General features: G+C 38.4%; 1 protein-coding gene across 1 annotated transcript in view; it reads left to right on the forward strand.

Annotated features, from left to right (window-relative positions):
- g (adaptor-related protein complex 3, delta 1 subunit-like garnet) overlaps window positions 1–25,604 on the forward strand; it is a 580,467-nt gene extending 554,863 nt beyond the window's left edge. The window contains exon 28 of the mRNA XM_067141336.2: window positions 24,983–25,604. Coding sequence (XP_066997437.1) covers window positions 24,983–24,993 — 11 coding nt within the window. The 3' untranslated portion in view covers window positions 24,994–25,604. The remainder of the gene's footprint in view (window positions 1–24,982) is intronic.
- The last annotated feature ends 595 nt before the right edge of the window (window positions 25,605–26,199 follow it).

The following is a 26,199-nucleotide window of genomic DNA, read 5'->3' on the forward strand; positions in this document are numbered from 1 at the left end:
AAGATTTGGGTAGTTTCTTTTCTCTGTTTTACTAGATTTTGATAGGATATTTCTGATTTTTGTGACTGATGTAATAGCTTAATGGACTCTGTTATGGAGGGTAAGAGAAGTATAGATAGACCAAGAAGATGATGGTTAGACTCGGTTTCTAACGATTAAAAGATAAGAGGTATAGAACTAAATGAGGCCACAACACTAGTTGCAAATCGAGGATTGTGGCGACGTTTAGTAAATTCACAGAGGCTTGCAGACTGAATGCTGAAAGGCATAACAGTCTATAATGATTATGTATGCATGCATGTATGTATGTATGTATGTATGTATGTATGTATGTATGTATGTATGTATGTATGTATGTATGTAATAGCCATGCCTGATATCTTTTCTCCACTGTTTCATCACATTCACTGTTCCACCATTGGTGTTTTTTACGTGGTTTAATTGGAGCCAGGTCTTCTGCAATTTGTTTAAGGTTGTGTACTAAGTCTTCAAGTTGCCTGTAATTTTTAATTTTTCAGTTGCTTTTTGGTCATTTTCATTGTTGATTAGCTGGCTAAGATCTTTTTTTTTTTTTTTTTTTTTTTTAGTTTTAGGGGCTTGTCTTTATAGTCTCCTCTCAGGAGTGAGCTTAATTTTTATTTTAACTACGTAGTGATCTGAACCTGTGTCTATTCCTCGGAGGACTTTGATGTTATAGATCTCTTTGTGGTGGTATTTGTCCATGCAGATGTGATCCAGTTGCCATTCTCCTGTAGTGTAGTCAGGGTGTTTCCATGTTTTGAGTTTTTGAGGTTTTCTCTTAAAACATGTAGATTTTGAGATAAAATTATGGTTTCTACACAGGTCAACTAGTCGCTCTCCATTTTTATTTGTTCTCTTGTGTGCTGGCCATTTTACGATGGTGTCATGGTATTTTCTTTTTCTGCCTAGTTGAGCGTTGAAGTCGCCTATTAATAAGTTTACATGGTGTTTGGGGATGTTATTTATGGTCTGGTCCAATAGGTCCCAAAATTCTTCTGTTTCCTCATGGTCTTTTGAGGAGTTGTTTTTATCATTAGTGGGAGCATGGGCATTTATTATAGTATAGATTTTATTAGATGCCTTTAAGGTGAGCGTTGATAGTCGTGGAGACTGTGATTTGAATTCTTGAACCAAGTTTATTATTTTAAGGCTGACCAAAAATCCTGTTCCAAATTGTGGGACATTCTTCATAACTTTCTTTTCGGGTATACCTTTATAAAGTCTGTACTCTCGAGATTCCAACGCATCCTGGTCAGTGTTCATAATTTCTTGTAATCCCATGATAAGAATTTTTTGTTGGTCCATTATGTCAGTGATCACTTTTAGTTTACCAGTTTGCATGTGTAAGTTTATATTGTGTGTAGAGAAGTAGGTTATCTGCTTTGGTTTGATTCTTGACTGTCTCTCGTTTTTCGTGTATGTGCTGGGGCATTTCCATGCCTCCGACTTCACGGTATCTTTTAAGTGGCAGCCCACCGTATCTGAATGCTGCCTTCTCTGAAATCTTGGTTCAGCTGGTGGAGTATTTCTTAACAGACCTTCCATGGTTGACTGTCAAGGTGTCACTTGTGTGGGACTAGGTCCCGAATTCCAACACTGGATGTGATCCAGTAAAGTGATAATGAGGCCGCTCCTCTAGAGTACAGACGCCTTGTGCAGCCACCCCTAACCTGGAGAACAGATGCTGCATAACACGTTGGGTGCCGCGTACCGCCATGAGATGGTGTGACGCCATATGGCGGCACACCATTCTTGAAATCAGAGTTGGCATGACGCCATATGGTGGCACAGTTGAGTTTCAGGCGATGCACCGTAGATAATCAGCTGTGACATCTATGCGCGTAAAATTGGTACTACGTGAAGGGCGAACTTCAGGGTCTATTCCAGCTATGTATTTTTACTCTATGCCACCATGTGGCGCCACAGTATTCTTCCGAAGCCACTGACTGGCCAGTGGTCATTGTCACAGGTGAAAGCGCGCCAGGCATTGTTTATTCCTCGTTTTCGTACGTATTATCACTCAGTTTATATAGTTGTGCAAAAATATAAAAAAATGGAAGATATTGGTAATAATCTTACGAGGGAACACATACAGGTGTTACACTCGGATTCGGTTGAAATTTGGTAGGAATATTCGTGGGAGGCAGTAGAATGCTAAGGTGAAAACGGCATGTACCCAGCGCAAGTTTAAACGCCAAAATTGAACAAATAAATAGTCATAAAATTAGAAGTGCCGCGGGAGTTTCGGGGTGTGGCGGAGAGGTAGGGATGAGCGAAGCAGCGGACGTGGACCAACCGGGCTGCGTCGAGCTGCGCTAGCAGCCAGGTAGCGTATAGTTAGCGCGTTCCCCTTAACTTCCCGATCAGATGTGCAAAACGTAAATATGAAAATAGCACATGGAACAAGTGTACAAAGGATGATGCTTGAACAACGATGCCAATAAGGTTTGAAAAATTACGATTAACAAGAACTCGGGCGTGCTGAGACGCATATTTTCATTGTTTAGAGTTATCAGAAAACTGTTCACAACAATATGTAATGTAATACTTGTTTTGCATTTTACTAGGTTTTCATAAATATTGCGTTAATTTGAATTAACAAATAAATATCCCGTATTTGAAATTTGTATTGCACATTCCAGGACAAAAAATTATGTGACAACATATGGCGTCGCGCTATATTTTATCTTTCCTAAAAATTGATGTGACACCATATGGTGTCACACGTGACCATGGTATGGTGAGATAAAATTTACTTAGTACATCATATAAATACATCCCAAGATTATATAAACAGACTACAACGCGTACAATTGCTTTGGCACCAGCGGAATGCAATTCAAAAACATGCCTGGCACCAGTGGAATAGTGTGCTTCAATCGGCTCGGCACTCAACGTGATAATGGATTCCAGTGGCATTTCCTCCACTGTACGGACAATCACCCCACCTAAAGAGGCTCATTCGCCCAAAACCGTTGGCCCCCTTGGGGAGTCAGGTTATTTCCCGCCGCCCAACACTCTGCGTTGGCAGTTTTACAGCTGAGTGCCAGACCAGCAAACTCTCCTCCTTTCTCATTCCGGACTTAAGACCGGACAATGGCGAAGTTGTGTGTACGTAAAATATATTACAAAGTAATTTGAAATATTCTAAATATACTTTTAAATTTGTTATTAATCAAAGTATTCTGGTTCTTGCCCCTCAGCAGCCTGGAATCCTACATATGTACGTCCTCCTTGGAGATATTGTTCTCGGATTTCCTTCACTACACAGGATGGTATAACTTCTTTCTTCCTAAAGGAGTCCATGAGTTGACCCAGTACATAAACTGTCGATAGGCTACAGACTGCCAGGTAGCATTAGTTTTCATAGCCAGTCCTCTTCCTTATAGTGGATATTAGTTTTATCCATATGAAGACAACATGCGATATTTAACACATTGTAATTTTAACACAACCTTAGAGAAGTCCTCGTGCCGAACAATACAAATCACACTTCCACTCATTTCATTTATTGTTTCACTCCCTTTACAGCAGGGGAACCTAAAATTTACGATCTATCATATCTTGCAAGCTAATGGAGATTTTTAAGTTCTGATTTTGACATTCCCTGTCTTCCACACAAAATCTAACTGAATTAATTAAAAACAAGACATTGATTTTCGTGAGTTCACCGGGCCTTTAAAAGTGGGGCATAAAACCTATAGCATATTATTATTATTATTATTATTATTATTATTATTATTATTATTATTATTAGTATTATTATTATTGAATTCCATCTAAGTAGAGGGGAAGAAGCACTAGGACTAGGCAACTGAACAAAGACCACACAAAATTTAAAATTTTTGAAGATATTTCCTAAAAGGTCTTTTCTTTTCTTTCTGTTATTGTTCCAGTATCTTTTCAAGGCAACAACAATAATTCAACAAATAGAAAGAACCAAAACAACAATTTAGAAAGGGATATTTGCAATCGTAAGCTTCAGAGCTTAATCAACTATAGTTAACTGGGGAGAAGTAGCTCCCATTTTACAAGACTAGGCTTGCTAGTCTTAGGCCCGATTGTATAAAGCAGTTGATCCTATATCAAGGCGTAAACTGATTCTAGATCACATTCATCCTCAAATTTGTTCCTTAATCTCGAATCAAAATTGATCCAACAAATTCGTTGGATCAAGCCTTGTGATCCGGATCAAGTAGTGTTCTTGTATTGTAGGCCGCATTTATCAACATGAAAAGAAGGCTTTTGTAGTAAAAAATAGTGCCATAACAATAATCATGGTAAGAAAATAAAAAAGGAGGTTCTGCATTATTACCGGTATTTAATCTGATGAAGGTATTTTTATCGCGATTCTGTCTTTGAATTACAGATGTCTGACTTCTCTGATTTTTCTTCAGATGACGATAATGAAGAATTTAGGCAGTCTCTTAGAGTATTCCAAGAAAGAGGAAACCCATTCTTAGAACTTAGTGACAAAGCTTTTAAAATAAGGTTCCGTCTAACCAAACACACTGTTGAGGTTATGGAAGGTAGACTTCGAGACTCTCTGATGAGACGATCGAATAGAAACCAGCCACTTACTCTGATGTTCCAGTGATTTATGGCCAGTTTTTGTAATGACAGTTATCTAGATACATAGTTATCAGTGACTCAACATGGTGATAAGTTTAAAATGAGTTTCCGAAACAACAGTTATCGGCTTCTTCACAGTTATCTGCGCAACGACTGGTAACTGCAGCTAGCTCTGTTAGAACTGATTCCAACAAATTAGTTTTGTAAACATTAGTAAGTGATAATGAACTGACTGTAATATATTTACAATCACTCATTATAGTTTTAACGTGCATGGGTGTGCTGAAGTTGACAAAATTTTGGTCAGTGTGTTTACTTCTTCGTTATCACTGGCTTTAGTCACCAATTCCACCTGTATGGTGTGATTCTGTACCAGCTGTTTCAGTTACAATTTCCTCGGAGCATGACGCCTCTACTGTAGATATATCTTCCAATACAGGAAATGAATCGTCAACTAAAATAGAACTCAAATCAAATGGATTTTCATCAGGCACAAATTGATTTTTCAGTGCAGCTATAATGTTAAGATTTCTTTTTTCAGGCTTTGAATCATGAGTCCCACCAACAGTTAGTGAACACCCAATCTGAAATCATGGAGTATTTACCATTAATATTTATATTTGTACTAAATAATAAGTATCTTAGGTACCGGTATGCATTTAATATAAGCCTGCTGAATAATAAATATCAATTTTTCTTCGTTTTTTATTGTTATATCTTTTAATAATAATAATAATAATAATAATAATAATAATAATAATAATAATAATGTTATTTGCTTAACGTCCCACTAACTACTTCGGACGGTTTTCGGAGATGCCGAGGTGTCAGAATTTAGTCCTGCAGGAGTTCTTTTACGTGCCAGTAAATCTACCGACACGTGGCTGGCGTACTTACTTACTTACTTACTTATCCAGCGCTACAGCCCTGTATGAGCCTTGGCCTTTTCTACAATATTCTGCCATCTACTTCGATCCTGAGCGGCCGGTCTCCCTGGGCGGATGTTCATTGCCCTCAGGTCGTCTTCAACTTCATCGCTCCATCTATTACAGGGCCTTCCTTGTCGCCGTCTTTTATCTATTCAGGATTTAACTACTTTTCTTGGCATTCGATCTTCCTCCATTCTTTCCACATGGCCAAGCCATCGCAGTCTCTGTGCCTTAATAAATCTAACTATATCCTCCTGGTCTAATATATTCTGTATTTCAGCATTCGTCCTTATCCTCCAACCATTCTGGTCTTGAATTGGTCCATATATTCGTCTAATAATTTTTCTTTCAAATATTCTTAATTTATTTGCATCAACTAAAAGGTTCCAGGCTTCTGAGCCATATGTCACTACAGGTCTAATAAGGGTATTATATATATTTGAATTTTGTAGGTTTAGACAAGAGACGAGATTTAAATAATGTAAGATTTGCATAGTAGGCCCTGTTTCCAGCTATTATTGTACAATGTATCTCCTCACTTATTCTATTATTGTTTGTCATAATGGTTCCCAAATACTCAAAACTTCGTACATTCTCAAAACTATGCCCATTTATTGTCAGATTATCTTGACTTCTTCTGCCCTCTATAACAGTCACATGCATATACTTGGATTTACTGTCATTCACCTCCAATCCCATCCGTTTTTCCGCTTCCTCGATTTCAAGAAACATTTCCTTCAAATATCTATCATTCCTGGCCATTAACACTACATCATCTGCATACGCACAAATTTGTTTAGATTTATATACAATATTTTCGGTATCCATAATTTTTTCAAGGACTTGGTTAATTGCCAGATTAAACAAAGTAGCTGAGAGTGCATCACCTTGTCTGACTCCTGTATAAAGAGCAAACTCATTTTCAATTCTTCCATCCACCATCACCTTTGCCCTTACTTCTCCTAAAGTGATTCTGAACATCCTAATCAGTTTCTGTGGTATTCCTATCGTCTCCATATATTCATATAGCTTATCCTTGTATATACTGTCAAATGCTTATCTAAAATCTACAAACAACATATGTAGATATATATTATGCTCATAGCATTTTTCCATCGTTTGACGTACCACGAATATTTGATCTACTGTGCTCCTATTTTGCCTGAAGCCACATTGTGCTTCATCCAATCTCTCTTCAGCATATGGAGTCAGATATTGTAGTAGGATATTTGAAAATACTTTATAGAGGATATTGAGTAATGTAATTCCCCTGTAATTAGTGCATTCGTATTTATTTCCCTTATATATATCGGGAAAATTATTCCTGTATTCCACTCATCAGGTATACGTTCTTCCTTCCAAATCTTAATAATCAATTCAGGTATCTCTTGTAGCTTTTCTTTGCTACAATTTTTAATCAGTTCACTTGTTATTCCATCTTCTCCTGCTGCTTTATGGTTATTTAATTTTGCAATAGCATTTTCTACATCTTTCAATGTGGGGGCATTTATCCATTGTTCTGGCCCACTCTGCTCCATATGCCTTTCACTTTCTTCCACCGCTTCGCTTTCCTCGTTAAGGAGCTCTCGGAAGTATTCGGTCCATCTTTCACTTATTTCCTCTTCATTCTCTAATAGCTTACCTTCTTTATTCTTACAGCCATTCAATGTTGGCTTATACCCCTTTCTGAAATAATTAATTTCATTATAGAATTCCTTTGTCCTCTTCTGTAACCTTTGTCTCTCTATACTCTCTAGTTTCTTCTTAATCATCTCTCTTTTCTTCTTCTTACAGATGTTATTAGCTTCACATCTGCATTTCTCATAATTTTCCCTGTTTGACCTTGTATCTCTCTGTAACATTTTTGCTCTTGCTGCATTCTTCCTTCCAATCGCTTCCAACCAAATATTTTTCTTTTTAGCTATACCCAGTGTTTCTTGTGCCGCATTTTTTATGCACCTTTGAACTATTGCCCACCTTTCCTCTATTCCAGATACTTGACCAATCGTCTGTAAAGTATTATTCATTTTTGACTGGAATTCTTGTTTTCCTTCTGGTTGATGTAGTTTTTCCAAATTCCATTTCCTTCTTTCCATAGGTTGTCTCGTCTGTCCTGTTGCCAATTTTTGTCTCACTATTGCTTTTACTAAATAATGATCAGAATCGAAGTTTGGCCCTCTGCATGTCCTCACGTCAATAATGGATGCCACATGCCTCGTAGTCACTAGTACATGATCTATTTGATTTACCACTCTGCTTCCTGGCATCTTCCACGTTCCTTTATGTATTTTCTCATGATGAAAGCAGGTGCTTATAATTATAAGACCACTCGTAGTTGCAAACTATCCCAAGTGAAAACCATTCTCATTTGATTCTTCATGTAGTGTATATTTCCCTGCTATTGGTCTCGTCCTTTCCCACTTTGGCATTAAAGTCTCCTAAAATGATAATCATGTCATATCTTGGTCCCTGTTCAATGGTTTGTACTAACTCATCATAAAATTGTTCCTTCCTTTCCTCATCCGCATCTTCAATTGGTGCTTGTGCTGATATAACAGTTATGCTCCTAAACTTCCCCTTAATCCGAAGCTTACATATTCTGAGATAGGTTCAAATCCTGTTACACTCTTCTTCAATTTCCCATGTACTATAAATCCCATACAGAACTATCCTGTTCTTTCTTCCAGCCCACTGTAATAGAGGTTATAACCTTTCTTTTCAATAGATCCTTGCCCTTTCCATCTTATTTCTTGAATCGCTACTAAGTCGTATCCAAATCTTTTTGTTTGATTTACTATTTCTTGCATTTTTCCTGGTTTCAACATTGTTCTTACATTCCATGTCACCATGTTTATATCCACTTTCCTTACTCGTGTCCTTTTCCTAAGCTTTTGTCGTCTTTGATTTCCGTCCGGTTTTCTCGTAGAAGTCTTCTGAACAATGCTTTTTTTACAAGGTGAGGCTGTTAACCCCATGCTCAACCCTATCCACTGGCTGGGGACATTGATTTTGGAGCATCCTACTCCTAGACAGGTTGTCTTCACCACGACTAAAGAGCCCCGTCTACCCCGTCTTACGTCCTCAACTAATTAACCCCAGTGAGGATGGGTTGCCTTATCCGCCTTTTCCACCATCCCAAAGGTCTCCTTCTCTGCTGGATCCGCCGTTAAGGTCTTCACGCGTAACCCTGGCCATGGGTTCTACGTTATACCCCGTGGGACTGGGTCCCCACCTGAACTTAGCCATCCTTTTACACCAACCTACTGGAGTAGAGGATGCCCACCCCCGCAACGTGGATGCGCCAAGTAGAGAATAGGGAAGGTGGCCCTATCTCCCTTGAGTCGGGTTAATGGTTGTGTATGGTACCACAACCAAAGGCGGCTGGCATATTTGAGCACCTTCAAATACCACCGGACTGAGTCAGGATCGAACATGCCAAGTTGAGGTCAGAAGGCCAGCGCCTCAACCGTCTGAGCCACTCAGCCCGGTATTATATCTTTTAACGGGTGACGTGAGGTCTTGTAGACTCCCAGTAAACGTAAAACATCTGGACTTCTTTAATTAAAAATCTCTCAGGGAGCTGTAGTTTGTTACCTTCTTATCTGTGGACTTCAAGTCAGCAATTACGAGAGTATTTTTGTCAATGCATGTTGCGTGGTCAGTGTAAGTAAAAGATCTCAAATGACTAGTCCGTTGCAGTTATTAAGAAATACAAATCCCCATTTTGAGGAGTACATTAGGGAACTACTAATGAAAAATGTATTGGTATGGCTATTTTCTTTAGGCTATTGGAGATTGCAGTTTTTTACGCTTTTGTGTTGTTCAAGTTGTGCCAAGCACGTTTTTCATTTATATTAGTATTATTTTTGTTTACGCTTGTGTTCTGGATCAGTGAAAAGTGATCCATTTGGTAATTGCTGTGTATTTGTATAATTTTACTTATGACAACAATCAAATGTGAAATTTAAGACTATGTCTGCGTACTGTGAAAAAGAAAAAAGGGGAAATAAAACTAAATTTTGCATTATTAGATCAGATATATTCATATTATGAGAAATTATAACATGCTGAATCAGATTGATTGAAATGACTCTGTACATGTTTGCCAACCAGTTCTCATTATAGAAAACGTCTGCTAGGGAAATAGTGACTTTACTACCAACATACTCCTGATTAATATGAATTAATATGATTAATATGAAAAGGGGAAATAAAACTAAATTTTGCATTATTAGATCAGATATATTCATATTATGAGAAATTATAACATGCTGAATCAGATTGATTGAAATGACTCTGTACATGTTTGCCAACCAGTTCTCATTATAGAAAACGTCTGCTAGGGAAATAGTGACTTTACTACCAACATACTCCTGATTAATATGAATTTCCCACGCTGTTTACGACGTTGCCAAGCAAAATTCTATGATGACGGATCAAAGTTTATCCGGATCGTGTGATCAGAGATCAACATTATACAACACAACAAGCTCCTTGGAAAGGATCATTTTCTGATCTTGAATCAAAATTGATCTCGGGTCAGCTATGTTTATACAACCAGCCCTTAGACTATCTTTGATTTGATACAGAGGCTCTAGCCTCTATTAACAAATGTTTCTCTTCAAAGGGAAATGCAGTCTTAAAGTGTGATTTAATATGAATATGAAGAAAAGAAGCCAAAGCTTCAGAGATAAAAGTTACACGTTAGGGGAGATTCAAACTCTTAACTTCAACTTTCAATGGCCAAACGGGCCAAGAATCCACATTAGGATGCATCTTATTTCACTTACAAGCTTAGCAGCTTTTACGCTATGCAACACTCATTGCCCTTAGTACAGAGAGTAGCAACACATAACCAGTGGATCAGAATGATCCAGAAAAAGAAACAGGAGCTGAAGCTCATACTAGATGCCAAGAAAAAGAAAAACAAAAGGTTATTATAAAGGCTGAGAACCAAATGGAGTGGGATGTTGAACCCACTCAAGCATCCCGTGACATGACCTGCCATAAAACCTCATGGGTCAGAAGGCCCAGTAACACAGAGGATAAGCCATACTACGTTGGTGACTAAGACAAGAAAGAAAATGTTAGACCAAAATGCAAAGTAGAAAAATTTAAAGTTAGACACACTTATTTATCAAAAGCAAATTTAACAAGGGAAACTTAATACAGTACTTGACACACTTTAGGGTGATTACACTCCGTAGACAGCCTAGAAACCTACATATTACAAGCTGAGAGAATATTAAGAAGCCCTACATTTAAACAAGGTAAAAGCGGCACACCCTAGAGGGGAACCCTGGTATCTTCCCATCACCACATGCAAATAAGTTAACAAGTTAGATCAAATATTGCTGCCTAAATTACATGCTGCCCCAGGATGCCTGTAGTCTCCTGAGAAGAGAACCTTGCTTATCGCCGCACAATTCGAGATCCAGATAGATACATAAGGTCCAAGATTACCTCAAAGGTAGTGAAATCCATAGTAACCAAGCAAAAAATGAAGTACATTTCATAAAGTTCTGCCAGTCTCCGAGAGACTATATTGCCCTCAGGTGTTAAGTGTTGCCTACCAATAGGGAGAGGCTGCACTAATGTTAAAATAAAAATTATTATTATTATTATTATTATTATTATTATTATTATTATAATACATACATACATACATACATACATACATACATAATCATTATAGGCTGTTATGCCTTTCAGCGTTCAGTCTGCAAGCCTCTGTGAATTTACTAAACGTTGCCACAATCCTCTATTTGCAACTAGTGCTGTGGCCTCATTTAGTTCTATACCTCTTATCTTTAAATCGTTAGAAACTGAGTCTAAAAATCGTAGTCTTGGTCTACCTCTACTTCTCTTACCCTCCATAACAGAGTCCATTATTCTCCTAGGTAACCTATCCTCCTCCATTCCCCTCACGTGACCCCCACCACCGAAGCCGGTTTATGGATGCAGCTTTATCCATCGAGTTCATTCCTAAATTAGCCTCTATCTCCTCATTCCGAGAACCATCCTACCATTGTTCCCACCTGTTTGTACCATCAATCGTTCTTGCTACTTTCATGTCTCTTACTTCTAACTTATGAATAAGATATCCAGAGTCCACCCAGCTTTCGCTCCCATAAAGCAAAGTTTGTCTGAAAACAGACCGATGTAAAGATAGTTTTGTCTGGGTGCCGACATCCTTCTTACAGAATACTGATGATCGCAAATGCGAGCTCAGTGCATTAGCTTTACTACACATTGATTCAATCTCACTCACTATATTAGCATCCTGGGAGAACACACAACCTAAATACTTGAAATTATCGACCTGTTCTAGCTTTGTATCACCAGTCTGACATTCAGTTCTGTTGAATTTCTTACCTACCGACATCAGTTTAGTCTTTGAAAGGCGAATTTTCATACCATACTCATTGCACCTATTTTCAAGTTCCAAGATATTAGACTGCAGGCTTTTGGCACAATCTGCCTTTAAGACCAAGTCGTCAGCGTAGGCCAGACTGCTTACTACATTTCCACCTAACTGAATAACTCCCTGCCACCATTTATTACCTTTCAGCAGATGATCCATGTAAACTAAACAGTAAAGGTGAAAGATTACAGCCTTGACTAACACCTATAAGTACTCTGAACCAAGAACTCATTCTGCCATCAATTCTCACTGAAGTCCAATTGTCAACATGTAAATTCCTGTGATTGATCTTAATTCTACCTTTAATTCCACAGTCCCCCAGTATGGTCAACATCTTTTCCCTTGGTACCCTGTCATATGCTTTCTCTAGATCTACGAAACATAAACACAACTGCCTATTCCTCTCGTAGCATTTTTCAGTTACCTGGCGCATACTGAAAATCTGATCCTGACAGCCTCTCTATGGTCTGAAACTACTCTGGTTTTCATCCAACTTCCTCTCAGCGACTGATCTTACCCTGCCTTCCAAGATGCCAGTGAATACTTTGCCTGGTATACTAATCAATCCTTCCTGTTCCCTTGCTTATAGGTACAATTGGATGGTGTTATGCATCACTTGACCAAGCGCCAAAAGTAGATTTTGAGATATTGACACAAACGCAAAATCCTTCTATTAATTCATATTTCCTGTTAAATGTTAGGTGTTATATACCAAAATGATAAAAACATAAATTTTGTTCTTAATGTATTCAATTTAGGGATATTTGAAGTATAACGTTGTAATCTGAGATAATGGTGCTTGGTCGCTTGATGCTTTATTGCAGTTACATTAGTTTTTTGTTTTGCATCACTTGACCAACAAAAAAAATTGTAATTTAGTGATCGATTTGACTTTCAAAAATTCAGTGCAGTGTAAAATATGGTACTTATTAACTAACTGTATTGCTCATTTAGTACAGAATTAAATTATACATAACAGCATACAACATGACATAGAAAAAACATTAATTTTAGAATATACAGTAGTATAGAAATTACACTGGTAGATCATAGTATTATGGCATCATAAACACACAGTTTCTCAAAGTGCAGGATTTTAAGAATTTTTGAGTTCAATATCCATATTTCCACAATCAAACCCATCTATACCATCGTCTATTCCAGGATCACTAAACAAGCCCTTATAGAAAGGCTTAGCATCATTGGGAATTAGCTCCATGAGAGAGCGCAGCTCGTTCAGTTTCGCTTCTGAAACTGGTTTTCCATTGGGCCATACCAGAGTGAGCAGACCATTTAGAGCTGATCCATTTTCATTCTGAAGCTGCGACCAACTGTAGATTTCTTCATGTTCACTTAAACAGTGTGTTCTGCATCAAAATGCATTTTGAAGAAATTGCTAAAAGGTTTATCTTTCTTCAACTCTATGTCTCTCACATGCAGCCAGTTTAACTTCTCACTGTTTGTGCCAGTCTTCCTGTGTACAATGTGCTTCTTCAGATGAACTGTACTATGAAAATCCGGTCCAGTCATTCTGTGCACAACAAGTGGGTTTTTCTTTCGGTACATCTTCATTACATTTATGTAGTCTTCGGCGGTATAGAAGCGCTGCTGAAATTTGAAGGCACGTTCTATATCTCCAAAGTCGCTGTCGTTAGGGAGGAAGCTATGGCCTGGAAATAGAAATATTTGTGTAACCTTTTCAGTGGTAGGGTGTTGTTCCAAAACTGTTTCCAGAAGTAGAACAATCTTTATATTACGATTCTGGCCTCTGCAAGAATCTGACCACAACATGACTTCTTTGGCTTTGTGCTCGTTTTCCATGAGATGCTTGTACAAGCATGATCCAACCTCCTGAGCCTGTTTCCCCTTCCAATATCTTTCCTACTATGAATCCCTAAGTTATATAACCACAACTGCTGCTTTTTAAAAACACATCTGTGGGAATACGGGGCAATGAGAGTATTTTTTCAAAGTCAAAACAAAACTTTTCCAGTTTTTCATCCAACTTCGATTTTGGATTTTAGATTGTAGGCGTATGCCGCAGGGAGAGGAAAAAACCTGTGCGGGAATCTGCTATGCGGGATCTACATTTAGCACCACACGACCAAGCAACTGCACATTTGTCGTGTGGTCATTTGATGCTTAATTGAGACTCAGAAATGGTGGTTGGTCACTTGATGCAAAACATCAATTTAATGATTGAGAGGTTGGCGTTTGGTCAGAATTCATTTCCCGCAAAAGCATATTGAGAATAAGTCCCAACAATAACCCATGCAAAGTTTACACCTTTAGCTACCAGATGGTGCAATAATCTAAAAAAAAAAATCAATTTTGGTGCTTGGTCAATTGATCCATAACACCATCCAATTACTGCTTTTGTCCAATCTGAAGGTACTTCACCAACACTCCATGCTAATCTTACTACTCTATGAAGCCATTTCATCCTTGCCCTCCCACTATACTTCACCATTTCAGGTTTAATTTCATCTATTCCTGCTGCTTTATGTCAGTGGAGTTTATTTACCATCCTTTCCACTTCCTCAAGCGTAATTTCACTAACATCATTTTCCTCCTTCCCATGAGCTTGGCTGTTCGCAGCACCACCAGGAATATTTCCTTTTACGTTGAGAAGATGTTCAAAATATTCCCTCCACCTCTCCAGTGATTCCCTGGGATCTGTTATGAGTTCACCTGAATTACTCAAAACACTGTTCATTTCCTTTTTCCCTCCCTTCCTAAGATTCTTTATTACTGTCCAGAAAGGTTTCCTTGCTGCTTGGCCTAGCCTTTCTAGGTTATTACCAAAATCTTACCACGGCTTCTTCTTGGATTCAACAATTATTTGTTTCACTCTGTTTCTTTCATCTACGTACAAATTACCGTCTTCCTCGGCCCTTGTTTGGAGCCATTTCTGATGTGCTGCCTCTTTACGTTTACAAGCTGCTCTCACTTCATCATTCCACCAAGATGTTCACCTTTTCCCATCTTTACACACAGTTGTTCCTAGGCATTCCCTTGCCGTTTCTACTACAGCATCCCTGTATGCCAGCCATTATCTTTCTATATCCTGAACCTGCTTACTGTCTACTGTTCGAAACTCTCACTAATCATATCCATGTACTTATGTATAATTTCCTCGTCCTGGAGATATTCTACCCTTATTCGTTTGCAGACAGATTTCACTTTCTCTACCCTAGCCCTATAGATACTTAGTTCACTACAGATCACATAGTGGTCTGTATCATTGAAAAATCCCCGGAAAACTTGTACATTCATAAGATTTCCTGAATTTGAAGTCTTAAGATATAGTCTATTATGGATCTGGTACCCCTAGCCTCCCATGTGTAGCGGTGAATAGCCTTATGCTTGAAGAATGTATTCATAACTGCTAAACCCAAACTAGCACAGAAGTCCAGCAAACGCTTTCCATTCCCATTAGCTTCCATATCTTCCCCACATTTAACAATCACCCTTTCGTATCCTTCAGTTGTCCGACTCTTTGGCCGAATGGTCAGCGTACTGGCCTTTGGTTCATAGGGTCCCGGGTTCGATTCCCGGCCGGGACGGGGATTTTAACCTTCATTGGTTAATTCCAATGGCCTGGGGGCTTGGTGTTTGTTCTGTCCCCAACATCCCTGCAACTCGCACACCACACATAACACTATCCTTTACCACAATAACACGCAGTTACCTACACATGGCAGATGCCGCCCACCCTCATCGGAGGGTCTGCCTTACAAGGGCTGCACTCGGCTAGAAATAGCCACATGAAATTATTATTATCCTTCAGTTCTATTTCCAACTCTCGCATTGAAATCACCCATTAGCACTATTCTATCCTTGCTGTTGGCCCTGACCATGTTGTCACTCAGTGCTTCATAAAACTTGTCAACTCATCCTCATCTGTACCCTCACATGGTGAATACACTGAGACAATTCTCATCCTAATTCCTCCAACTGACACATCTACCCACATCATTCGCTCATTTACGTGCCTAACAGAAACTATGTTGTGTGCAGTGGTATTCCTGATAAATAGCTCTACCCCATAGACTGCCCTTCCCTTTCTAACACCCATCATGTACACTTTTATAATCTCCTATCTCTTCCTTGTTATCTCCCCTTACCCGAATGTCACTTGCTCATAGAACATGCAGATGCATCCTCTTAGCTGACTCAGCCAGTTCTACTTTTTCTTCCATAAGACCCATTAATATTAATAGCTCCCCATCGAATTCCATTTTGTTCGCCAAGTTGTTTCCAAGGAGTCCCTCGCCTGTCAAATGGGAGTGGGACTCTGTTACTCCCTTAGGTCCAAGGCTTGCTTAAAATGTTCTGAGCTTGGTAAATTCATGAAGCAGGATGCTACCCTACTTACACATAGTCCAAGTGAGGATCTCTTCTCTAACGAGTTATGGACCACCGATGGATTGTATAGTCCTAGCCGCCTGATCACAAGGAGGGCCACAACTCAGAATATGTCCGAGATGCCCACTCCCATTCCATAGCAGCTGGTATCCCGACTCTCAGGACCACTTACTAGGCCACTCAACCGTTGTCCTTGGTTCACAAACTAGGACGTGACTACAGGAAACCACACCATGATTATTATTATTATTATTATTATTATTATTATTATTATTATTATTATTATTATTATTATTATTATTACCATCATTCATTCATTCATTCATTGATACGGCCATCTGTAGGCCACGTTTACGCAATCTACTTGCCCTTCTCTTTGTACCCTCTCCAAAGATCCTTTTTCTTTCTTCGGCTGAGATGTTCTGTGGCTTGGCCCATGGCTTTTCGGGTGCATCTTCATTCTCGCAACCGTTTTCTTAAACGTTGTTCTGTCCTGTATCTCTTCCTCCTAGACTCCCACTTTTGCTGGGCTTTTGTGCACCTTTGTAAGCCATCTGGGTTGTTTTTTCTACTTTTCTTGTAGAAGGAGTATTTTGTTGGACAAACCTCTCTTGATTTGTTTTTTTAATGTGTCCATAAAAGGTCAGTCTTCTTTTCCTCACCGGGCGAGTTAACCGTGCGGCTAGGGGCGCGCAGCTGTGAGCTTGCTTCTGGGAGATAGTGAGTTCGAGCCCCTATGTCGGCAGCCCTGAAGATGGTTTTCTGTGGTTTCCCATTTTCACACTAGGCAAATGCTGGGGCTGTACCTTACTTAAGGCCTCAGCTGCTTCTTTCCCATTCCTAGGCCTTTCCTATCCCATAATCGTCATAAGACCTATCTGTATAGGTACAATGTAAAGCAAATCGTAAAAAAAAAATCTTTTCCTCCTCATCATAACTTTTTTGATGGTTTTATAGAGTTCCTGGTTCAATATCAACTGGAAAGTATGTTGTTCAATTTGTGACTCCTTTGTACCCAAGATTTTTTAAGGAACTATCTTTTATTTTTCAAGTTCTGAGTCTGCCACCCTTGTCAGGGTTTCTGCTCCATAAAGGCACTCCATTCTGACTAACATGCAGTAATGTTTTAATTTGGCTTGAATGGAGATGGACTTGTACTTGTGTCATGGCATAGTCTGAAGGCCATCTCTATTCCCTTGCCCTCTCTTTTAATTCCTCCTTTTCATTTCCATTGGCTGTGAGAATTTCTCCCAGGTACTGTATTTAAATGTATGAACACACTGGATGTCCCCTAACTTAGTTACTGATAATAATCATCATCATCATGCTGACAACTGAAAGTCAGGTCGTCATGAGGTTTTGGTTCATCTTCAGATTTTTACATCCTCTCTCAAAGCTACTGCCTGATAGGTATATGATTTCAGACTGAGTGAATTTGATATTTGACATGTAAGCTGAATTCAGTAGGTGGTGGGTTCAAACCCACTGTTGTCAGCATTAAATATGTATTTTATGGCTTCCCATTTTTACACCATGCAAATGCTGGGTTTGTAGCTTAGAGACCAGCACTACTATCAAGAGCTTTCCTACTTCAAAATTGCTGAGAAAGGTGAGGGAGAGAAAGGAATAATTTCAGATCAGTGGACACCTTTTCTAATACTTTAAATATAACAGTTATACCGTCTAGAAGCAACCGTAATATTTAACGAAGACCTAGGACAATATAATAAACTGGACTTGCAACCAGTACCTGAAAGTAAATCTATCATTATCACAAACCATTATAATTGGTTGTAGACATCACGCACTACATAGTACTAATATACCAACATACCGAGCTCGATAGCTGCAGTCGCTTAAGTGCGGCCAGTATCCAGTATTCGGGAGATAGTAGGTTCGAACCCCACTGTCGGCAGCCCTGAAAATGGTTTTCCGTGCTTTCCCATTTTCACACCAGGCAAATGCTGGGGCTGTACCTTAATTAAGGCCACGGCCGCTTCCTTCCCACTCCTAGCCCTTTCCTGTCCCATCGTCGCCATAAGACCTGTCTGTGTCGGTGCGACGTAAAGCAACTAGCAAAAAAAAAAAAAAAAAAAAAAAAAATACCAACATTACGTATAACATTTACGGATTTTCTAAAGAACTTAGAATGGTCAAAACCTTTGACAAGAATTTGTCAACAAATCATCTTTTTATTCCTATAAATAGGATGAGACTTGCTACATGGAAGAACTAGAAAATTATTTCTTCAAAGTCTAATACTTGACTATGTTGATGTAGTTCACAATAATGTGAAAAGAGCACTTGACTGACAACTAGGAGGAGCCTGCGATGGGTGTGCTTGTAATTTGTTCAAATGTTTTCAGTCCAATCCCACACAAGTCTTTTCCTTCGTTAGTTCTCATGGTTAATATTGACCGATTTATGTTCTTTCCCTTCACAGTGGCTTACAAACATGCAAACTGAACTTTCTCAGAATAGACTTCAAATACTTCCCCTCTTGTTCATCCTCATTTATCACAGTATCTCAAGTACCAGGGAACTCTAGGAAGCAACTCATATAATAGGCTTAGCATCTCTCAACAGATCTTACGTCCTCTTGTGGAATCCATGCCACATCGAGTTATTGCATGTTTCTGGACTAGATATATCCGATGACCTATGGCATGCGAGTGTATTTGAAGTCTCTGGCGATCTAAGCCCAGATAATTGCTATTGCACTATCACATTACTAGCATAAGTTTTCAGTTACTACTAATCCAAGTACATGAGGCTAGTAAACAAAGATTTCCCCAGTCCTAATGTGAATCATTGATGTATTTATGTGGGTACCATAATTACATACTAAATATACAGTAGAAGTCCACTATAGCAAGTACGGCATATAGCAAGAACTCCATTGCAAAAAACATATTCCAGCTTAAAGTCTAGTTAAATGACTAAAAAAGTACATGTTTCTTTCCCCTGATTTGGAACGTCTTCAGCTAAAAAATGTGTATATACAAAAATTGACACACATGAAATAAAATACGCTTATGATGATGTGATAAAATATTCCTTCATATTGAGTTAAAACACACAGGAAGTCAATGTTCAATTTTGTAATAAAATCTGTGTGTGTAAGGGATCCTAGAAAGTGATCTTTCTTAAAAATGCTGGAGAAGTTGCTATAGGGGAGAAAGGGGCAATGGGACACGTCAGGTAATGGGACGCACCCCTCTAAATCCCCTCCCATGGTTGTAAAAATTACAAACATCTTTCAAGGTCCTTTGCAACAAAAATGTTAATGGCCAAACCTATACGAGTATCACACCCCCTTTTTAAAATTGCTAATAATGCTTTAGTAGACCTGCCTGCACCCTCAAATATCTCCGCTTGATGAAACTTTGGGTAGCAAGCATTTTGTAATCTGCTTCAATCTAATGGGAAGTCACCATAACGTTGTGAGCAGAATGTCAGCCTGAGTGGCGTATGTTTCTTGTGCTGTGCAGAAATATTCGTTGTGTTACATCATCTTACATCAGAAGAGTTGAATTTATATTAATGTACGTACTAAACTGTCCACTTTTTTCTTAAAAAACTTCCGTTTTCTTAACGTGAAATGCGACATCTTGTGATAAACACGTAATTTCCATTTTTCCTTCATCTGTTATAAAATGGCAGGACAGAAGGTGTGAAGGTGTCTAAAGGTGTAATCATACGCGCTGTGTCTCATTACCCCTTCAATGCATGCAATTCTCTTCTCGCCTTCTGAAGTTGGCTAGGCTATTTTATGGCATGACGATGATTGAGCTACGTCGTGTTGGCTATGAATTTGCGGACAGGAACAATCTAACAATTTTAACAACACTACTAAATTAGCTGGCCGGCAAAGACTGGGCGCAAGGTTTCTTGACAAGAAACCCAGCACTCAGTCTGCGGAAACACAAAGCAACTAGCGTAAGCAGAATTTTATCGTTTAGTAAAGCAGAAGTTGACAGACTTTATCATAATCCCTTGACTGTCAGTGAAAGCGTAAGTTTCCTACGTCACGTATTTGTAACGTTGACGAAACCAGCATTTCGACCATTCAGAAGCCACCTCCAATAATTGCCCGCAAAGGTCAAAAGCAAGTAGGGACAGCGATCACCTTATAATGAGGTCGAAATATCACCATGTTGCGCCAAGAGTCCGAGTAATTATATACCACCCATGTTCATACTGTATATTCTGGTGTGAGGATGTCTACTGCAATAACACGTGGAGGCACTCCACGAAGTATTTACGTGTACTCCAAGTCAGGATAAATGAATGAGGACTTGTTCCTGACGTGGCTCAAGCATTTCGCTGTACACACGCAATCATCAGTGAACAATCCAACTCTTCTTTTCGCGTCACACATCACGTTCTTCCTTTAATTTCTGCAAGGAAAATGGAATTGTTTTTGTATCAGTTTCTCTCCTATCCCTATCAGAGCATTAACATTTTGTGCAAAAACACAAGGGTCTAGGCCTAAACAGCACTATGAAATTTTGGCAGCCACATTCAGGAAGTTAGTATTGGAGGAGTTGGAATAGAAAAGAAAGAAAGAGAAAGATTGTCAAGAAGACTCGAGTTGCAAATTCAAGAAAATGAAGAAGAGAAAGAAGGTACTTTTTCAAGACAACAACAGTTTGTCAGATATATGTGACGATGAACTTTGTCTACATGATAATGAGGATTACACGGAAGAAGTGGTGTCTGGGTTGCCACAGAGAAATACCACCAACGATGTTTGTCTCTTCTGTGGTGAAAGAAGTAAATGCGTGCCATTGCCCCACATGGGTGGGTAATGGTATGCAAAACCAATTTCTATATTTTGGTACAAAACTCGGGAACTTTACTACTTGTGTGCTTGTATTCCACACTCTGTATTCCTAACTATATTTCCTATCATACTGGAGTATTGTAGAAATTTTGGATCCAACATAGTACCTTATACAGGTGTTTTGCCTTAGATGCATGCATTTGCCCCTCTCCCCTAGATTTTTATTATGTACTGTCAACTTGTGGATGACGATAGACTTAAATTTAAAATACAATGATAAGAAAAACAGAAATTGGGGTTAAATCTTGATAGAAAATTTTGAGGTGTTGAAGGGAGTCTCCCGGCTGGTCCTGCTATGTTTACTTCTCTACATCGTCAGCTGACTAAGACACACTCAATTGCTCGTAACAACGGATGCACCAGTGATTGGGTTCTCGCAATAACCGATAAACTGATTGAGAGTGCTGACGACATAAGGGAAGTAAACATAGCAGGACGAGCCGGAAGACTTCCTTCAACACCTCAAAACTTTCTATCAAGATTTAACCTCAACTTTGGTTTTTCTTAAGGAGTTTTCCCCGGTCATCATATTTTAAATTTAATTCTATAGTCATCCACAAGTTATTTAGGGTACAGACTAAAAAACTGTAGGAACTTCTGCAGTATTTTGAAGAATGATCACTTTCTAGGATCCCTTACACACACAGATTTTATTACAAATTTGAACATTGACTTGAGTGTTTTAACTCAATATAAAGGAATATTCTCATCATCATCACCATAATCATCATAAGTGCTTTTTATTTTGTATGTGCCAATTTTTGTATCTTTATACATGTTTTTAGCTGAATATGTTCCAAATTAGAGGAATGAAACCTGTACTTTCTTAGTCATTTAACTAGAATTTAAGCTGGAATATGTTTGTAATTACATAAACTAGCCATAAAAAGCAAATAATTCATGGAAGGTGGGATTCTTCTTCCTTCAACTTAAACCTTAGTTGATCCTTCGGTTATTACGAGAACCCAATCACTGATGCATCCGTTGTTACGAGCGATTAATCATGCGTTATATTTCCATTATCGGTATTCATGCACTCCAGTGATTATATTGAATACAATCGATCATCTTCGGTATATTTTTCTTGCTATATGCACTAGCAAGTGCTCTCGTCGACAGTAGAACTCTAAAGCGATATCGGAGTCTATTAATAATAATCGTCAACTCGTGATCTGTAAAATGCATAAATAACATGGCTGATGGCAGTAGTTAACCTGTTAGAAATAAAGGCTGAAGTAAACAATCGCTTAATTTTAATGCTATATACTGAAATTAAGGAAGAATGGTAGTATACACCTCAAAATCCGGCACAGAGTCAATGACTTATCTCAGAGGTTACTTCATTCAGTAAAACCTCATTAGGATGTTTCTGCAGAGGACAAAGAAAGAGAAAATGTTAAGCAAGAAAACATACAATCAAACACATGAACACAAACCATCCAACAGTTATATGTAAATACTTGGTATATATTTTTTCTTTTTCTCAACATGTATGCATTTTACATCATTTATGTAAGGGTACAGTGAAATATATATACTAACTACCATTTCTAAAGATGAGATGAGAGTATTAAAATGCATGGAAAAAAAAACAAGAAAACCATTTCCACTGGTGATTATTAAATAAAAACAGTACGTAAAACACCAGACAACAAATATAAACACATTTGCACTGGGGCCCATAAAAGTATCAGCACATTATTGCAGATTACACACTCTTTGTAAATTAAATGTCAGCTGAAGCCTTATATCGGACAAGTGGGTTATTAAACTTTTTTCTCGTCGCACTCTTCGGCCATGAATTATATGGGGCTAAACTCGGCCATGTGCGAGAGAATGTCTCTGACCATCATCTTCAATGTGGCAACACTTTGATCGACTTGAGTCGAAACTCAGAGGTGCGAGTTTCAACATGTGCACCACCGTTGAAGGATGTGAATGCCTCTCCACTTGCTGGATTTTAATTTTATCTTCATTAGTCAGCAATTTCGGAACTTTTACAGTGTCTATAACCATACCACAAGATAAATATGCATCACGCTAGTCAACTTTACACAATTATGTTCACCGAGCTCGATAGCTGCAATCGCTTAAGTGCGGCCAGTATCCAGTAATCGGGAGATAGTGGGTTCGAACCCCACTGTCGGCAGCCCTGAAGATGGTTTTCCGTGGTTTCCCATTTTCACACCAGGCTGTACCTTAATTAAGGCCATGGCCGCTTCCTTCCCATTCCTAGGCCTTTCCCATCCCATCATCGCCATAAGACATACCTGTGTCGGTGCGACGTTAAGCAAAAAAAAATATGTTCCTAATACGTACCTAGGCTATCACGCGACAAATACTTGCCACCCTTCATCGTATCACTCAACACAGAATAAATTTCTAACATCTGAATGTAATGTGAAATACAAGTACAAACAGGCTTACTGGGTTATTCAGCAATATCAGCGGAAAGCAAAATTGAACTTTCCTGAGGCTAACATCTTGCTTCTTAAAGGTGTAATTTACCCTGTAAAATTCAGGAATTCCAAGGCCATTTCCCATTTTCACACAACTTTCCCCAACCATTCCTGTGGTGGAAAGGGCTCGAATCTGTTATGGAAATCACGTTCCCTTCACACGGGATGACAAAGAACATTTTGAGGGCTAGGAAAAATTAGATCATACTAAGTGATGATAATGAAAATTTGTGATGCAATAAGCGACTTGTTTTTATGTAGATATAATATGACTTGAATTGGGACTTCAAATTTATGACATGCTAAGCAAGAAATCGCCTTAATGAGGAAAGCACCTACAAGGTTTCACTGTATTTCCTCACGTTTGGTTAAATTTCGGAAAGGCTAGTAAATTTATACTTTACGAAGGTAAAATTAAGTGTATCCTCCTAATTCAATACATCATATGATTCCATCATTAGATGGAGTAATCAAATTCACTTAATTTTACCTTTGTAAAGCAAAAACAGTCAATACCGAATTATTCTAATGTCTTGTAATAGTAAATTCATAGCAAAAAGGTTATGATTATTCTACTGGCGCTTGAAATATGTTTTCATGATACATATCAATTTAGGTTAGGTGACGCTATTTGAATAAGAAAACTGAAACGTTTGCCACAGTAGATACTGGAATGATACTACTCTAATTTTTCAGAATGAAATTGAACATACACGTTCGTGACTCAGAATTTTTTTAAATACCTAATGAGTAAACCATGGAATTAAAATATGCAAAAATGCAAATTTTGAGCAAAGTGATTGCCATTGCATACTGAATTTAATCTGTGTGAGGTTTTTACCAGACTTCACAGAAAATCGGGTATAACGACAATCCACTATAGAGAGTAAGCTTTTCGCCGTTATGAATTGTCGCTATAACGGACTTCTACTGTATTTTACTCATGCTGAGAGCATGACTAATGTGTGAGAAATTCATTACACTGATAACAAACAAGAAAATTAGTTACTAGTTCCAGGCATGCAAACTACTTCACAAATCTGTGTAGTTCAGATGGTACAGCACTGGCCTTCTGAGCTCAAGTTAACAGGTTTGATCCTGGCTCAGTCCAGTGGCATTCAAAAGTACTCTCATCCATCAACCTTGTGACAGTAGATTTACTGATGTGTAAAGGAACTACTGCAGGACAAAGTTTTGGCACCTCATTGTTTCCAAAATGCATAGGAGTTGCTGAGACATAAATAACATTATTTATTCTTCACAAATCAACCTCTAGGAGACCTTTCAATTCTTGAGACATTGATGCTAAATTATAGATCATCATGCTTATAAACTTATACTGGTATGTATGTCTGTGTTTCAGGTTGTGGTTAAATTCCTCTTCTCAACCTTGGAAGGCTATGACTTGAGAGATTACAAGCAAATTCACTTCAGCAGATCATTAAAATAATGCTTTTGTAAGCTGTTTCAAGTTCCAGGCTGCTTGAAAAGGAATGGAGATTTGGCTGAGATATTCAGGAATGGGGAGGGACATAAAATATCTTTGAATGCTGGAGTAAAACTTATGCAGGGGGAGATGTTAAATAATCATAAACATTTATTTATGTTTGCATTGTTCTGTAAAACTGCTACAAGTCATTAGAATACAGTCAAATATGTTTTTGTTGGTTTTGTTACTATGCACTCAAATATCGCCAATAAATAGACTGCCAATAATTTTTGCCTTCATTCGTTAGAACAGTTTTGTGAACTGAATAAGTGAAATATCATAGAGAAAGGAAGAGACCTCTGCTGTGTTTGGAAACAAGCTTGTCAGCAGATAGCTTTTGAAGGGAACATTCCATTAATTTTTACACTGGTTATGAAATTAAGAATAACATCTTTAGAATAGAGGTTACAGACTATATATGGCTCAGAGAGCTTTTGGTCACTTTATGGTATGGAGGGGGGGTTGTGTGTGTGTGTGTGTGTGTGTGTGTGTGTGTGTGTGTGTGTGTGTGTGTGTGTGTGTGTGCATGCGCATGTGTTTTCTGAAATCCACAAACATAAGTAATGAAGAGATGGGAGTCATAACCTGTGTGTAGACATTATTCTGACTTGTGGTTGTGTTACATGTGGTGCAAAGTGAATTATACTTACTTTTGTATCTTGGGAATATTCTGCTTAACTATCTCTCAACTTCTAACTGGAGAAATTTACATTGGTGTACAGAGATAGTCAATTCTCAACAGTGAATTTCAGATTTTACTACTACTACACCAGCTGATGTAACTTGAAGATATTTCATTTTATGAGACTATAGTGTAGGCTTTGATGTATCCATCACATTTCATCAAGTAATGTAGATGAGATGATTTGTTACACTATTTTCATTCAAAAAAAGTTTAGGGAAACGGATAAATCCGAAGCACAGTACGTCAGGGTGAAATAACGTGGGATTCAGTTACTTGTGATTATTTATGAATCAAATATTAGCCTTGTCTTGGACACTCGTTCACACATACTTGACATGGCATAATAAATAAGCAAGGATTCCCTCCGTTCTTTATTCCAAATTAATTTTTGGCCTTGTCCGAAGTC

Source organism: Anabrus simplex, chromosome 2 (assembly GCF_040414725.1).
Source record: "Anabrus simplex isolate iqAnaSimp1 chromosome 2, ASM4041472v1, whole genome shotgun sequence".
In the NCBI taxonomy this organism is placed as follows: domain Eukaryota; kingdom Metazoa; phylum Arthropoda; class Insecta; order Orthoptera; family Tettigoniidae; genus Anabrus; species Anabrus simplex.